The following is a 17,922-nucleotide window of genomic DNA, read 5'->3' as shown; positions in this document are numbered from 1 at the left end:
TATCAGCCCTAACAACAACAACAACAGTAATTGCGCCAAGTAAAGTAAATGTGACAGCAAACAAAGCGCGCTCAACTCGTGTTTATGTCCTGTCGCTTGTCGCGTTGCGCTGGCATTCTAAATTGCAGGCGGCACTTGCAGAACGACGTTGCGAATGGTGCGCTGCAGTAAACTAAAAAATTTATGAGTGCGCGCGTGTGTGTGTGTGTGAGCGCGCGCTTGCTGCGAATGAGTAGGCATCATTATACTTGAGCCGCCTCAGCCGCGCGCCTCAGCAACACACACACACCTGTAACATTTTTTTTTTCATTTCTTTTTTATCCTCTCCTTTATTGCTGCGTCTCAGTTTCTTTTCTGCCTTCCATTTCTGACCCTTTTATGACCTCGCTCGCTTGCCACTGCAGCCATAAATAACATTTTCGGTTTTGTGACATTTCCGCCAAACTTCGTGTCGTCCTTCTGCGTGCATTGCACATTTGTGTTTGTTGTTCTTTTGCTTTTGTTATTTTTGTTGCTGCTTTATTACTGCCGTTGTTTGCTGTCCGCTTGGCTACATTGTTGTCATAACAATTGCTGTTTACATTTGTATGCAGCGTGTTTACACACATCTTAGCAGCTCGAGAATTTATGCTGTGTATATTACGGAAGGAAGACCCGAGCGCGTTTGCGGTATTATGGGGGAGGAGTGGGGGTGCTCTTGCGCTGTAACAACGACATTTTTGGCAACTGAAATTCGTTAACATTTTATGCTCGCCACGTTTACAACGGAGCACTCTCGTAGCGCCACAAATCTACCTATGAAAGTGCTGAAATATCCGGTACTTTAATATACTTCTGTTAGGCGCTTGGAAAGCTTTTGATGATTGTGAAATTTATTTTGGATAAATATTAAGAATTGCAGAAAATTTCGTTCATTTTATTGATGAAATTTCGGTGATACTGAGAAAAAAGCTTACATGTGCCCTGTAGAGCTTTTGATTCAACCTTTGAGAGCTTTTAGTTAAATAGCTCGAAATATCACATGTAAATGAATGTACTTCAGTTCATATACCACTCCCAGCCCTACTGATCACTTCAGCTGCAAAAACCTTAGCATAGCATGACCTCCAAGTCAAGGTTATTTATCTGTAAGCTTTCCACTTACCACACATACTTAAGTTTAAGTAGCTTCAGCATACAGCTGGTCTCAAACAAGTAATTGCGAAAGTTTTTAATTTTATGTTTTGTTTAATTTGCACAGAAGAGGTAAGAGGCATGCACTTATGCTTATAAAGCGAGTGCTGATAAAGCTTTTGTGCTTTTTCTGTTTACAAATTACTGCACATTATTATGGCTTGTAAATGGCTAACCACAATATGCGTGAATACACAGGCAACGCATGTGAAATATATAAATAACTGTGTGTAAACAGTTATGTGTATTCTAAAGACCCTTATTTACCGAAGCACTTCAGTAACTGAGCTTATAAAATTTCCATTTTTTATTTCAAATTTTGAAGCAGAACATTAAAAATTCTGCTGTTGTAAGCAAACAAGCAGCAATCAAAGCTGTTTTAAATAAAAATCAAATAAAATTTCAAATGCAAAGTCATAAAAGCTCAGCAAAGTTTCGGAGATAAAGCAAAGGTATGAGTGAGTTTGTGCTTTGAGCATCATTCACGTATTGAAAGCGTCTTTTTTGCATAAGTGTCTTTGTGCATGCGTAAAAAGGTTGCCCACAAATTTTTAATTAGGTTAATTAAAGCATGTTAGAAAGACTCAGCTTTAAACAAAAATTTGTAAGCTTTACATATGCCAAAAGTTTTGTGGGTAAATGGTGAACTATTGAAGTGTTCATATGTGCACTATATTTCAGATAATGAGTTTAGTTAGTTTATTATACACAAGGTTGGCAATTAAGTAAGCTTTTCAAAAGCTCCTAGGGTCTTTACAAAAAGTTTTTAATTTTTTTTTTTTCAAAAATAATTATTTTTAATCATTGTAAAAAATAGAAAATAATTATTTATTAAAGAAAGCTTTTCAAAAGCTTCAAGGGTCTTTTCAAAAAGCTCTTTTTATTTTTTATTTTTGAAAATAATTATTTTTAATTATAATAAAAAAAATATTTTTATTAAAGAAAGCGTTTGTAAAGCGCCAAGGGGCTTTTAAAAAAGCTCTTTTATTTATTTATTTTCAAAAATAATAATTTTTAATTTTAATAAAAAAATATTAATTATTAATGAAAGCTGTTCAAAAGCTCCAAGGGTCTTTTCAAAAAGCTCTTTAATTTTTTTTTTTCAAAAATAATTATTTTAACTGAATTTTCGCTTTATAAAAATACTGAATTTCTAAAGTATTGCTTTAATGCTTTGTCATGTCTACAACTCAGGTAACGAAGAGCTTCAAAACAGTTTATCGATAATTTTTTATAATTTTTTTATGAAAAAATAAAAATTTATTTTATTTTTAGTTTATATTTTATATAATGCATGTATCCTCTTCAACTCAATTATACAATTTTATTAACACGTTTTTCTCATTTTAACCCTCCAATATTTTCCTCATATTTAGGTCCCAAACCTGGTCCACCACGCAATCTAACCGTCACAGAGGTCTCGAATGGTTTTCTCATCTCATGGCAGGCGCCACTGGAACGTGCCCATATCGTTAAATTCTACACCATCAAATATCGCACCGATGCCCAGTGGAAGACGCTGAATCGCGGCCAAATACGGCCGGAGGAGACGCAATATTTAGTTAAGAATTTAGTCGGCGGTCGTACGTATTATTTTCGCGTCTTAGCTAATTCGGAAAAATCCTACGAGTCCAGCGATGAAGTGAAATTTCCGGTGCCGGCACGTGTCAAGCATAAAGCAATAACAGCCGGTGTCGTTGGGGGCATCCTGTTTTTTATTGTTGCGATCATTTTATCGGTTTGTGCCGTAAAAATTTGCAATAAACGTAAACGACGAAAACAGGAAAAAGGTAAAAAACTGCAACTACCCAGTGTAGCAAGTGTAAAAAGCGAATGCACAAAAACAGAAAAAAAAAATTAAACGAAATGGTTTTTGATGATGACCAGCAATTGGGAACGCACGAGAGCACGTGCAGGCGCACTCTTTAATGCGTTGCAAGTGTCGTGCCAGTTGAGCGCAGTATGTGGGCGACATTGGTGGCGGCAATGAAATGGCGGCGCTGTTGACAGCAAGCGGCAGCTAATGGTGGCGCTTGTTGCGCTGATTACGCCGGCTTTGCGTCGGCCACTGTGTGGGCCATAAAACGCTGCGCTCCACTGTGCCACCGGTTGCGTTGCGTTCCCGTGCTGCTGGTCTCACCACAGCGAGTACTTTATAACGCTAATATATATATATATAGATATATATACGTAAATGTTTTTTGTGAGATTCAATTAAAATTTTTATTGCGTATTAATTTCCCCCAAAAAGGGCCTACTTAATGTATGAAAATTAACTTTTTTGCGTAAAAATTGCCAATTAATATTTCCACTTTATCGCTTAATTAAATTGAAAGCTTAATCTAATTTTTATTATTTCGATGAAAAAAACGAAAAAAATACCAAAAACAAAAACAACTTATAACCCTTGATAAATGTAGCGCTTAATAACAGTAATTTCTTACTTATAATTGTGTATATTTGAATATGTAGTTTTCGTTTGTAAAGTACTGGAAAATAAATTTAAACTCACTTTTTGTGTTCCAATAGTTTGACATTGGCGAACAAAAAATTAAAATTCAAAAAAAAAAAAAACAAAAAAAAACAGCAAAATGCCGCCGTTATATAATACTAACAATTCATACAGCAATTACCGTTGATTAGTTAATTAAAATTGCGGTAATACGTGACTGATTTCGACTTTTGCTTAATTAAAAACACAATTAAAACGAAAATTAAATTTATAGATTAACAAATTTACCTTTTTTTGGAGCAATAATTGGCTTAAACAACGAGTAGTTAAACGCATACTAATAATAATGAGTACAAAATTTTGATTAATTTTCATTAATTGCAGTTAAAATTTACTAATTTTAATTTTATTTGTATATTTTTGCTTTTCAACACACTACCCAACAGCGTTTACTTTAATTGATATTGTATTCATAATTTGATTTATTTAGTTTTAATTGGTGTAATTGAATTTTGATAATTATAATATTAGCTGTAATTTTGCAATTAGTTCAATTTATTTATTATTACTTTTGTTGTCCAGGAGAGCACAGCCCGATAGAGAATAATTTCCCTGCAGTCGAAACAACTAGTTATAGTCTTGTTTGGAACTAGTTTCAAATGAAAAATTAACTAGTTATGTCACTAGTGCACATTTCTCAAAAGCAGGCAATTTGATTTTACGTTTCGATGTCCAATAAGATTTTTCCAATAAGACATTTCAGGTTTTAAAGACCATAGTTAAATTTCGTGAAATGATTCCTACTGGGTTGCTTGTATGAGGTTTGCCATGTTGCCAATTTTCGCCGAAAGCAAAATCGCTGAGTAAATTCAATAGTATTCTCTAACTTTGAAGTAAAAAAGTGTTTAATAAATACTCTTTTTGATCCATTTACCTTTACAGTAAGCTTGGTTGAACTCAGAGAGTTATAGTACTCAAATTTTGGTCCGGTGAGTTGCTTGAACTTTGAGATCTTGCCAAAAATACAAACCTTGACTAAAGCCAATCAAATTCTCTAACGCTGGAGCAAACAAATATCATAGAATGACTTCCTTGGATCTATATACCTTATAGGAAACTTGGAATGAACCCAGAAGACTCTAGCACCTAAATTTTGGACAAGTCAGTTCGATTCCGTACTTTACCAGACTCGATGAGTATATATTTGGTAGCAGTATGTCAGTATGTCTGTTCTCTACAAACTTGTGACTTTCAAAGTGATTTTTGATTAAATCCACGAATGATTGAAGACCCTGAATGTCGGTGCAACAGTCGACGGCATAATGAATTTCAGCAAGGATTAAATTTACTTGAATAATTATATCGAATTTATCCCACAAAATATTACCAATACAATTTACCACTCAAATTAATAATCAACGTTAGTTTCGAGTTAATTGTCACGTACAAATGTTGCCACAAAAATATGAAAAAATTCCAAAAAATGTATTTATCCACAATAAACTCGGAAATTATTTTAACTGCAACGAGCGATTTCCGCATTTCGCATTAAAAATGTCAATCGCAATTACCTTCATTGCAAGCTCACATTTAAATTCCAGCGTAGCATAATTCCAACACAAAAAAAAAATTGGAAAATAAAAATTATAACAGTAATAATAAAGGAGTATAAGCGCATGGAAATGAGTAGCGCGCTTTCAATGCAAAATCAAATGCAATCAGCAATGAAATACGTGATTGTGCCATTTTAGTGTTGAATTAAATTTTATTCGACAGCTGAATGCTGAATGCAAACCGCAGCGGAGTTGTCACCGCGCAACACTCAAGCGTACGCGACGCAACAACAGCAGCAATAACAACGCTGGCACTCAACATTTCGTTGGTTTTTGCCACCAACAAACCGCCAAACAATTTAAATGCGAACAGTTCGAAATATGCGACCGCAATGTCCTCACTGGAATTTCACAGTTCACGTCTAAGCGTTTTCACTTTGGCCGTTTTGCCGTAATTGAAATCAGCACCAACTGCAGTCGAAAACCAGGCGTATATAATATTTATGCGCTTTGTTGCGGATTAAATTTAGTTTCAATGTTTTGTTGTGCAAAATTGCATTTTGCTCTTTAATGATTAAATCATTGTGGAAATGGTAGTGATTTTTCACTGATATGGCAACTTTGATAGTTATATGGTACAATTAGTCAGGAACCCAAGCAATTTTTGTTCCATTAAAGTGTCTAGCTTCGTATTGCAGAAGTAAATTTTGTGCTCTTTCTCATTTGTAGACTTTCCTTGTGTTCTTTTTTCTTTACTTTTCAATCTTCATTCCCTTTCCTGATCAAAATATAATAATTTACCTTTAATTTAATCTCTAGAAATATATTTAAGCTGAGAGATTTTTGTTAACATACTAAGAACTAACTAACGGTGCATGCCAGATTTTCTATATTATTTATATATACAAGCATTATTTAAGAATTTATGACATTAAAGTTTAGTTTCTGCGAATTTTATTGAATTAAATTTATTAATTTAAAACTGTTTTCTTCGCAGATAGTAACATCACTAATTTACTAAATATGTATTAGTCTAAAAGTTTACAAAAGCTTTAAATAGTTGTCATAGAGGATCGTGTTAAAGACTATCACAAATATAGCACCCAGAAATATTATTATTTTTTACTAGAGTTACAGTAAAGTGTGTGAGAGAAGAAGATAAGTATGTATCTAAATTATTATTGCAGTAACGATCTAGCTAGAGAATCCCCACTGGACCACTTATTTGAGAATCAGAACTAGTTACCATTTAATATACATAGACAAGAAGAAATATTAGGTTTACAACTTTGCTTCCGCCGTTTTCCAATAGACGTCTCTAGGGTCAAGCACTTGTCCATTAAATCGATTTTCTTGGACATTTGTGTCAACATTAACCCAACAAAATATTTGTAGAGATCTGTTTGCATCCCAAACTTATTCTCAACTGAAAATGTCACTTTTTGAGCCGAATCCTCGTCATTTGTAACCGTTTTTTACAAAAAAAAACTTAAATTTACAAAAAAACGGCGGAAGCAAAGTTTTAGACCTATAGCACCAGAAGCACTTAAGTATTGGAGTTGAAAATGAAAGGAATCAAACTATGAATGTTGACCTAATTACAGTTAAATATTTTTAGAGATCATAGGTCATATCTAGAAGCATTAATTGCTGTTAATTGGACGGAAAGATTCCATAGAGGAGGAGATGGACCTTGCTTTGTCGTATCTAAATCCGGTATGGTTCGGATTCTGGAAACCCGACTCTGTCTTATTCAAAGTCATCGAAATGTTACTGAATATTGGTTCGATATAAAGGGAAAGCTGAAGATGGCTTTAGGAGACTAATTACTAGACTAATAAGACTAGACTAAATAGACTAATAATTGGTTCGATATAAAGGGAAAGCTGAAGATGACTTTTAGGAGACTAATTACTAGACTAATAAGACTATTTGATTATAGAAGCAGTGAGGATAGTAGCATTATATGAATCAATGTAGATCTTGATTTGTATTATTATCGTTCTCTCTCGCCCACTCTATCTCTCTTTCACTCTCTCTCTATCTATCTCTCTTTTTCTCATTCCCCCACTCTCTCAAATTTTCGTTGTGAAAACAAAGGTAGTGCAGAATTCGATTGATATAGGTGAAAGGTATATGTAAATTAGAATACATTGACTAGTCTAGGTCACTGTCTGAAGAAATATTGCTGTATTAGGGAAATATTTAATTCTGAGTTTTGCTAAAACATTCGACCCAGTTATGCTGATTCTATAACTATTTTTGGTATAACTATATTTATACTTTGATATTTAGCTATGATTTAGTTGTTTATATTGGTTATGTTACCTTTTGCAATATACTTTCGAATTATACTTAAAACTACTAAAAAACATACAATTACAATTACAATTACACAAAACAACTAGCGTGTAAATACTTTGCAATACATACATATAACTATGTACCAAGTACAAGTAGATGAATTAAAGAAATCGCACGCGTACTTAATTGAAACCAAAGTCGAGACTTCTAAACACATAAAAAGCATTGCTTGGCGGCCAGAGCAAATTCGAAATACTCAATTTTTTTGGCAGGCTTTATTACCTGAGAAAAAAAAAACAAGAAAACATTGTTTGAAATGTTGAAAATGAAATCACCTTTACCCGTATTATTGAGGCGTGTTCTTAGTTTCTTCGTCGTTGTTTCTGCCCAGAACTAAGTTCATTGCCGGTAAAGGTGCCTGAACGAAATGGGCAGACGTTTTTTGTAAACAATTCACGCACAAAGGTGGTAAAATCAAGGCCCAAACGACATCTGATAGAAATGATCGCGTCGTACAATAAACTCAACTCAAACTAAAATAAAAATTTATTTGCATGCAATTTCCAACTCACTTGAGTCACACAAATGTTAAATTAAATGTTTTACATGCATATTGCTGCAATTTTTGCTCGAAACGAACCAAACAGTTTTGCGAAATTTTTGAAATAATATTCAGCACATTTCGATAAACTTTACATACACTTCGGATAACGGGCGCTCATGCAGCACATGAGGCCACGGCGCCCGCCTTTGCTCGTAATGTCTGTGAGATCGTCATTTAAACCTTTTGGGGCGCCTCCGAGGTGTATGTAATTTAGGATCTGAAATTGCCGAATTCTGTTTGGCAACCTAAAACCTTTTAAGAAAAAAAAAACGATAATTCAATGTTCAAGAGCGACAAAGCGAGCGAGCGCGCTAACGGCAACTCGAGAGACTGCTAGGTGTGAGCAGGGCAGGCAGACAGGCTCGTAAGGTCAGTTTTTGTTACAACACGTACGACCACATTTGCCACTGAGCACTTTCGGGCATCCCAACTAACAGCAATAAAGCAATGAAAAGCAAAAACAAAAAGTCAAAAGCTGGATTTTACAACAAACAAACGAACAAACAAAGAGAATATGAAAAGCTAAGTACAAGTGTTCTGTGAATGGGGTAAGTTTTAACATTTAGTTGCATTTCGTGTGTCAATGTGTGCTGCTTGTTTAAGTCTTTTCCCTTCAAATCGCCAGCGCCGCAAGACGCGCCCGCGCCCATTTTATATGACTTACACATAATTTTTTTCATAAATTTCTTCCACAAACTATTTTGCAGCAAAAGAAATGAAAAGCAAATGGTGATGAAATTCATATAACGGTTACGACTCGACGCTCAGCGCCTTGAATTGGAAAAGCGTTGAAAAATTGCGCGCGCGCGCAAAAAAAGAAAAGGCGTACAAATCACCGATTTCTTTTGACTTAGTTTAGAAAAGCACAATCATCAAAGCACTCTTACATGAAACTTGCGCCATTTTGACAAACTCACATCGACTCACACACACACACACCCACTTACATGCGTTTGCCATACTTCATGCATCACATACTACTAGTACATTGAAGATTACACACACGTACAAATGCCGTAAATTGTCATGATTTCTATTGCATTTTACTTTCCTTAACTTCTACTTTAAAATGTTTGCTTTACGAGTTTCCTTTCATCAGATTTAGATTTCTGTGTTTGTTTTCCTTCAAATAGACGCGCACTCGACTGAAAGCTCTGTAACTAAAAATTCCATTTATGATTTTCAATTTTACTTAAAATGCTACCGAAGCTTTAAAGCTCACAATATTTTGCAGAACACTAGCTGGTTTTTAGAATAAAGAAAAAATAAATATTTTTGCTGCTAACAACCTTAAAAAAAAAATAAATCTCAGAAATGTAATTTTATAAAAAAAAGCTTTAAAAAAGCTTTTTGTTCACATAGAGATTTTAGTTCAAATTTACTTTTGTAATTTACAAGAACTACCACGCTTTTTAATACCAAAATAAAAGCCATAAAAATTTTGAACCAAAAACTTCATAAAAAAAGAAAAACAAAAAGCTTTAAAGTATGTTTAAAAATTTGTATCATGTCGCATACAAAATTATATCTCCTCAATATGAAAATAGATACCCGATATTATTAAAATCGAACGCTTTTAGAGCTTTTTTTGGAAGCTCTTATTTTCAAAACGCTTTTAGAGCTTTTTTGGAAACTTTTATTTTCAAAAGTCAAGCTTTACAGCTTAATCCTAAATCAAGCTTACTCCTTTTCCAAATTCGAGCAAAATATAAACGCCAGCTTTAAAGCTTTCGCAAGAAGCTGACATTTTTCAAATCGTTTTCTCGAACATCAAAAACCGTTTCACCACTTTTTTTTTAATCACCTTGTACAAACCGATCCTAAGTTGAAATAAATCCATTGTCGATATATCCTCATATATGTATACCACACTTGCATACCTATGTCTAACTAATCAATTCTTATGTATGTATGTATATGTGTGTTATTGTTTTTGCTGTCGTCTTTTTCGGTGTTCAATGTGCGTGCTTGCGTGCGTGTGTGTGCATTTCATGTGCGTTGTACTTCCCCCACTACTAGTGATGATTAGTGGCGCGACAAAAAAAGGCGCGCCTCACAAAATAAATGAATTAGACTATAATAACCATGAAAGCTTTAGAATAGCTTTCATATAAAAATGAAAGTGTAGTGAAAGCTTTAGAACAAATGAAAGCTAAGTGAAAGCTTTTGTTAAAAGCTTTTATCGAAAAGAAAAAGATTTTCACCGAAAAGCTTTTCAAACAAAAGTGAAAGCTTTGCAAAAAAATATAGTTTTGTGAAAGCTTTAGAAAAAATGAAAGCTTGATGAAAGCTTTAATACAAAAGTGAAAGTTTTACAAAAAAATATAGTTTAGTGAAAGCTTGAGAAAAAAATGAAAGCTTTTGGTGAAAGCTTCAACCAAAAAGTGAAAGCTTTCGTTAAAGCTCTCTAACTAGATACTAATAATATTAGCTAAAATAGCATAATTTTAAAGTTTTTTATTAGTATGTGTAATTGTAAAGTGTAACCTCCCTACAAAATTAGTTTGTACGCAAAGTATTGGCACATCCCAACTTACTAGGTGGTATTAAGATGAAAATGGTAAAATCAATTAGTTATAAATTAGTTCATACGCTTCACATATAACCGCTTATAAATCTATATTTCATTTAGAACGATTATACATATGTACACATAACTTTATTTATTGCATCTGTTATATTTCTCTTTTTGGTGTCTGCTCTTGATTTACTTTCGTTAACCCATTATTATGCAATAATGATTTATTTTGTGCTCATAATTATTATTTTCGCATCATTAAAAAGACAATTGAAAATGTGTAATAAGAGTAAATAAATATTCTAATGCCAATATCAATCTAATGCTAATGCCTTTCAAATACAAATCATTTAACGAAAAAAACAAAACAAAAGTGAAATTCCGCTTATCTTATATTGGCTCAAAATCATTATTCGTGGTGGAGAGTGTAACTCATATGTTTCCATGCATAATACGCTAATTATTCATTTAACACCCAAGAAGCTGCGGCATATCCACGCTCTATACATATATGTACATATGTATGTAATTGCATTTGTATGTATGTCTGTATATGTGTATGTAGTTGTTGTATGTGGATTATTTTAGCGATTTAAGGAACGGTCAATACTCCACCAAAATTAATTGTAGAAATCATTCGTTTGCAGAGTTCAATATGGTAGCTTGCCGGATAACTGATGCCCGTAATATAGCGGCGAATAATCATCATTTGCAACATCATCAGCAACAACAGCAGCAGCAGCAGCAACAAATACAACAGCAACAGCACACACAAATGCATCACCAACAACACCAACATCAACATCAACTACAACATAATTTGCACAGCCGCAGTACGGGCTCACTTTCCGCTGGTCAAGTGCCTTTAAAAAAGTAAGTAGGCAGTGAGAGAAAGGGGGGGATGTTTGAGTGGGTGGGGATTGTGAAGACAACACAAATATTTATAGAATTTGAAAAAGACACAATTGTTAAAAATGATAAGTGACTCAGTGGATATTAATTTGATTCGGCAAACCTAAGAGAGTAGCGAATCGAACAATTAGTATGAATCCCATAGAATTGAAAAATGTATGTGAGAGTTAGTATTTTTACCACCCAAGCTAAAATATATTAGGTCTACAACTTTGCTTTCGCCGTTTTCCAATAGATGTTTATAGGGTCAAGCACTGGTCTATTAAATCGTTTTATATCGATCTTGGACATTTGTGTCAAATTTGTCCCAAACTTATACTCAACTGAAAATGTCACTTGTAGAGCCGAATTCTCGACATTTGCGGGGAATTTGCTTTTCTTTTTTTATTCCAAGAAAAGTGCGACTGAGGCTTATCGAATGCTTTCGGATACGTACGGTGAGGCTGTCCTAAGTGAAAGAACATGTCGCGAATGGTTTCAACGTTTTAAGAATGGTGATTATGAAGCCAAAATCATGCTCTGCATTTGGTGAGACCAGCTTTGGGTGATATATTATGAGCTGCTAAAGCCAGGAGATCGATACCGAACGCAATTGAGGCGTTTGAGACAAGCACTAAAAGAAAAACGGCCACAGTACGATAAAAGACACGAAAAAGTCATTCTCCAGCATGATAATGCTCGGCCTCACGTCGCAAAGGTTGTCAAAAAATATTTGGAGACTATGAAATGGGAGATCTTACCCCACCCGACGTATTCTCCAGACGTTGCTCCATCTGACTACCACTTGTTCCGATCGATGGCACACGGTCGAGCTAACGAGCACTTCGGTTCTTATGAAGAAGTCAAAAATTGGATTGATACTTGGATCGACTCGAAAGATGAGGAGTTCTTTCGTCACGGAATATGCATGCTGCCAGAAAGATGGCCAAAAGTAGTAGCTAGCGACGGCCAATATTTTGAATAACATTTTTGTAACCGTTTTTATACGGCAATGTTATTTTTGTTTGAAAACCCCAAATTCAAATCCTTAAATTTACAAAAAAAACGGCGGAAGCAAAGTTGTAGACCTAATAGCAAGGCGAATAGAGCTCTTAGTCTCATCCGCTGAGTCTCTTAATCATTCTTCACAAAAAAAAAACCCATAACATTATGCAATTAAGCTTCACTCACATCACAAATACATCACTAACAAATTTACATAATTGACGACCAATTTTTTCAACAATTATATACAATTTACAACAACAAAACAAAATTTTTTATCTGACAAAATTTCACACGGCTAATAAAATAAATATTTTTCTCTTTCTTCATAACAAAAACCAAACTATATGCCTATATAAAACATCGTTCATGCCAAAATCACGCAAAAAAAAATAAATCACTTGACATTTTAACTACCAACACAATTGAAAACAAACATCGGCAATTCGTATACTCGTGTGAATAAAAAAAAAATTTAATCCAAAAGCAACACTGAGCATTTTCGTGATTATGAAACCGTTTTTATAGTTCCAGGTCCATCATGCCATAGTCAAAATCGTAAGAGAATTTATGCATTTTAATTAAACACCAATATTCACTAGCAATTGTAACTGTTTCTTAGAATTTTATTGTTTGAAAAAAACAAAATGAAAAAAATTGCGTGTTTTTATTGGTTCCGCATAAAATTGGTTTCAAGATTGCAGTTTTTTAGAAAAATTATATTTTCGAAAAAATATATTTTTTTTTTCGATTTTCAAATTCATTATCCATATTATTTAAGTTCGAAAAAATATCAGTTCACATCTGTAGAATATGTTATAATTCCCTAGCTGTTTACAAAACCCTTTTTCGTTACATTTCGCAGCTCTTTTGTGTTTTCCCAAAATATTTTTCATTTGTGTTTTCTAGTGAAATTCGTTTTAGAAATTTCGTAGAACTGAAAATGCTAATTCATTTTGTCATAGCTGAACGTGTTGACTGCGTGATTGGCATTATTTTATTATATTTAGTTCTAGTATTCCCATTTCATAGTAGATAACGGTAATTAGTTCAACATTTTGTTTTGTCATTTTGTCAATAATATTTTCCTTCATTCATTAAGCCATTTCATAGAATTAATAATTATTTTATTTACAACAACAAACAAGTGTTCTAACATGCCAATGTAAATATCTGTTGTCTATTTTTTATGTAATTCGAATTCAATAATTTCTGGATTTTGAAGACCACAAGGTTTGCATTTACTGATAAATACGTTCATAACCCCAAAATATGTATGTAAATATGCGAAAGATACATTTTGAACTGAAGAGAAATGTGCCAATGGATTGAGAATTTGAATCTCTCATAACATATATGAGAGAATAAATAATGAAAACATCAAAAATCCACGCACATTTCTCGCAGTTCGAAACCCTTAAGCATGTCGGCCATTTTGCACTAGTTTCTTCATTTGAGTATGGCACGTAGTTTTTAATTTTCTTTTATGCATTTTCTACTCTTAATAGTTGTTAAAAATTTATTTTAAGCCAACGTTACTAATTTAAATCTTCTTCGTCTCTTTCTATTCCGCCAAGATTTAAACAAGCCCGAATATCAAGTCTAACCACGATACTAATTGCTATACTACACTGGATTTGGCCGCCGGACCGCTGTACCAACTGTCACTCGATTTACAGTTCATCGCATGCCGAGGAGGAGGGTCGTCAATCCGTTAGCCAAATTCAACGCTCTGTCGACGGACGTTTCGTAATTTCCAGCACAAAAGCAGGCAGTACAGGTAAGCTCAATGCGCTCACAAGCGGCACCGACATGGACGGTGTCGACGAAGTGGATACGGCCACCATACGCCGCCATAGCCATGCTTCGCAAAAATCTTCCAGTGATGATGGCGGCTTTCTGTCGCGTCGCAACTTTATTACGGCACGTGCCTCCTGGCGGCGTCCCTTGGTGGCCTCACCCTCTCAACTGAGCTTGCAGTCCGCTGTCGGTTCGGCACGTGGCTTCCTGCAGGGACTCGGCGGGCTGCTACGCGTTGGCAGTAATGCTGCGGTGGGTGGCGGCAGTAGTAGTGGACTAGCGGGCATTTCGGCAGGTGGTGCTACGTCTGGTGTCGGAGAGGATGTGGCTGGTAATGCTGGAGCGCGCTATCAGAATATCTATCGTGGACAGTATGGACACGACATCTATCGCAACTTACAGCTAGCGCAACCAGCACAGCCCACCAGTCGTCCGCTGCATATAAATACCTTGAGTGGCGGTTCATATCTTGGTGCACATCAGTATCACCAGCAGCATATGCATGGTCTGCACTTAACACCGAACTTGTACACGCCATCGCGTATATCACGCATCTTCTCCAGCTCACCAGCCAGCACACCGAATGACACCTTGGGCAGCGGCACACATCCGCACATCAGCGGTCTTGGTGGCACAAGTGGCGGCTCTGGTGGTGGCTTGCTCACCTCACCGTGGTCGCTGACGACGCCTGGCAGCGGACATCTGCATCCACATTTCAGCGATTTAAGCAGCGTCTATCCAAGCTCAGCCGAACGTTCCTTACCTACGCCGTCAGCAAACAGCGGCAACCTCAGCCGTTATCGCTATTATGCGCACGAACTTCCGTCGCTACGCACCATACAAGAGGAGACGCGGCGCTACAATCAGCAGCAACAAGAGGAGAAACAACAGCAGCAGCTACAACCTACAGATGGCTTCGTGCCACTGCAAATACCTTCGCCACCCTCGTGGCGGAACTACTACCACTCGCAGCTACCATATAACAGTTACCGGCCGCGTACGCGCTGGTATCCACGCCACTACGCACGTCTCTTCGGACGCACACAATCAGAGCTGATGTCGCCATTGCCACATCTAAACCTCACACTGCGCTCGGGACCTGTGGGTGCTATGGGTCTGGAAGCTTCACCGGAGTCGCGCTCAAGTTCGAGTGGATTTGGCTCGAAAAATAATTCTAATCACCCACAAGGATCTCATCACTCGGGCAGCACGAGTGAATGGCGATTACTGCCACCATATCGACCACCTCCACCGCCACCGGCCAGCAACAGCGCTTACTTCGGTTTAACATCGCCGAACGCGCAACAGCAGGCACAAGGTCAAGCGCCAGCGAGCCATCATCACCAGCAACTACACCACCCGCCCTTATTCACCACCAACTCACTGCCCTACTACGGTTCGTATAGCGGCACAATGGGTAGCGGCATACACCAGCAGCAGCGGCCACAAGATAGACCCACTACGCCACCCTACACCATGGAACACTGGCTGGGCATGATCTCAGACCTCGACGCGGCCACGGACAATGTCAATCTACCGAAGTCGGTAGATGTGGGCAGCGTCGACGGACACTACGAATTCGACCCGGCCACACCAACGCCCAGCGCATCCACACCCACCGGCGGCCTGCTGCGCGAGGATCTCAATTTACACGTGGATACCACCGGCCATCATACGCTTGGCCCGCTCAGTAGCGGCAGCCTGTACCACAACAGTGTTGGCCCCACAACACTCACTTCGGGTGCGGCAACTTACGCTGGACCGATGCGCAAGACACGCTTCACACGCTACGACAACGTGGAAGCGCGCTTGCAGGCAATGCGCGCGGAGTTCTACGAATACCGCAAGCGGCAAGCGATGCAGCAGGCGGGCGTGGCTGAGCTGGAGAGTGTGTGCTGAGAGGTGTGTGTTTTGGTTATTGTTGGCGCGTATGTGTGTTAGTAATCTAAGTAGCGTGTAGCAAGTTAGCATTAAGCGAGGTTAGTCTAAGTCGTTTAAAGCTTATTACATCAAATGTAAGTTTCAGTACATTCGCAAAACGAAAGATGCAAACGAATGTTTAAGTGCTGCCCAACAAAAGTTATCGCAAAAACTATATAGAGAGTTTTTAGTGAGCGAAGGCTTCATTACATTTTTCATCTTCTAAGTTATTTAGCAATAAATAAACTGCTGAAGACTCTGTGTCGGGAAAGTCTACTGCTAATATGCTCGAAAGTGGTTTTCGAATTATAAATAAAACAAAAATTCTAAAACGTCCAGTCTTTGCTGGCAACTCAGTTCCTTTCTTATTTTTACTCTGAATTATCTTAAGAAAAGCTCAAGCTGAGTACTGTGTCTGTATAAGGCCTGGCATATAATGAAACTCAGCGTAGTAGTTTGACAACTGCAGAGAACAGTCTCCAATCTTCTAATAGAAGTATGCTTGAGTCAAAATTGAGTATCTCAAAGACTTTATCTGCGTTAAGACAGCTGTCGGCATGTTCTTGCCACTTCTCTGAACATTTCTGAAACCGTTCTTTCGCCGCATTCTATTTCTATCTCTCTCTTTCTCTCTAACATAAAATAGATATGACGATTTCCTGAACATCGTGCACTAATTGAGAGTACTTAGAGTACTGTTGTCTGTAATTAATTACTTAGTAAGTACTGCTTAAGTACTTAGTGTGTAATTAATGAGGCGCATGCAAAGATTTCATTGAAATGACGAAACCGAAGTAACATTAGAGGCAGTTTTATGCTAAAACTGAGCAAAGGATTCATGTAAATATTAAACATTAAGTCTTATTTGTAGCAAAACAGTGAAATGAATTATGAAACAAAAATTAAGGTGAACACGTATTGTAATGGTGTGAAACTGAGTATCCAAAAATATAGCAATTGTAAAGATATATATTACAAAAGTAATTAATTACTAAATTTAATTACATTTAAAGCAATTAAACAATTAAACACTTTAAGTACGTTAATTATTAAGCAGACCATTACTAACTTTAATAAAGCGTAAAATAAAAAAATAAAATATAAATAAATAATAAAATATAGTTATTATTAGCAAATGTATTTAACTAAATAATGAATACCCGAAATCAGTTAAAAATTTGTTAAAAAAAGGAGAAATACTAAATAAGAAAGAAGAAAAAATAGTAATCTAACTGAAGTAATTGAAGAATGTAATGAATACATTGGAGCGCAGGTATGACAGTAAAAATACAAAAACAGTTAAAAATACAAAAACAAAAAGGATGAGAATTTTAAGTGAGTTTCCCCATACTAACAACAATGCTCATGCATTGACTAACTTAAAAAAAAACACACACACAAATCTAAACTTAAGTAGTTCAATATGTATTGAGGAAAAATTATGAAATAAACTACTGCGATGAAATGCAAAAAGACACAAACAAAATGTAAACTAACAAAAACAAGAAAAAATAAATAAAATTTAAATAAATAAAAAGAAATAAAAAATAATTTAAAAAAACTCTTGCAGTCAAAAGTAAAAGTTGCATAATACCATTTATTATGACTAGTTACTATATATAAAGAATTCAACTGAAATACAAAATTTAAAAAAAAAAAATTAAAAATAAAAAACAGCGACTTAAACGTACGTACATATACA

General features: G+C 35.9%; 1 protein-coding gene across 12 annotated transcripts in view; it reads left to right on the top strand.

The window, feature by feature from the left end:
• LOC105213057 (protein turtle) overlaps positions 1-17,740 on the top strand; it is a 110,962-nt gene extending 93,222 nt beyond the window's left edge. For 10 of the 12 annotated variants that reach the window (XM_054228102.1, XM_054228100.1, XM_054228101.1 and 7 more), the window contains 3 exons: positions 2,550-2,963; positions 11,252-11,477; positions 14,078-17,740. In XM_054228102.1, the coding sequence (XP_054084077.1) occupies positions 2,550-2,963; positions 11,252-11,477; positions 14,078-16,199 (2,762 nt within the window). In that variant the 3' untranslated portion in view covers positions 16,200-17,740. Of the gene's footprint in view, positions 1-2,549; positions 2,964-11,234; positions 11,478-12,987; positions 13,097-14,077 lie in introns of those variants that run through there. The other 2 variants (XM_054228107.1, XM_011185591.3) reach the window with 2 other exon arrangements.
• The last annotated feature ends 182 nt before the right edge of the window (positions 17,741-17,922 follow it).

The sequence above is a fragment of the Zeugodacus cucurbitae genome, chromosome 3 (assembly GCF_028554725.1).
Source record: "Zeugodacus cucurbitae isolate PBARC_wt_2022May chromosome 3, idZeuCucr1.2, whole genome shotgun sequence".
Lineage (NCBI taxonomy): Eukaryota > Metazoa > Arthropoda > Insecta > Diptera > Tephritidae > Zeugodacus > Zeugodacus cucurbitae.
The sequence above is the reverse complement of the archived record's forward strand: the minus strand, read 5'-3'. Positions and strand labels throughout refer to the sequence as shown.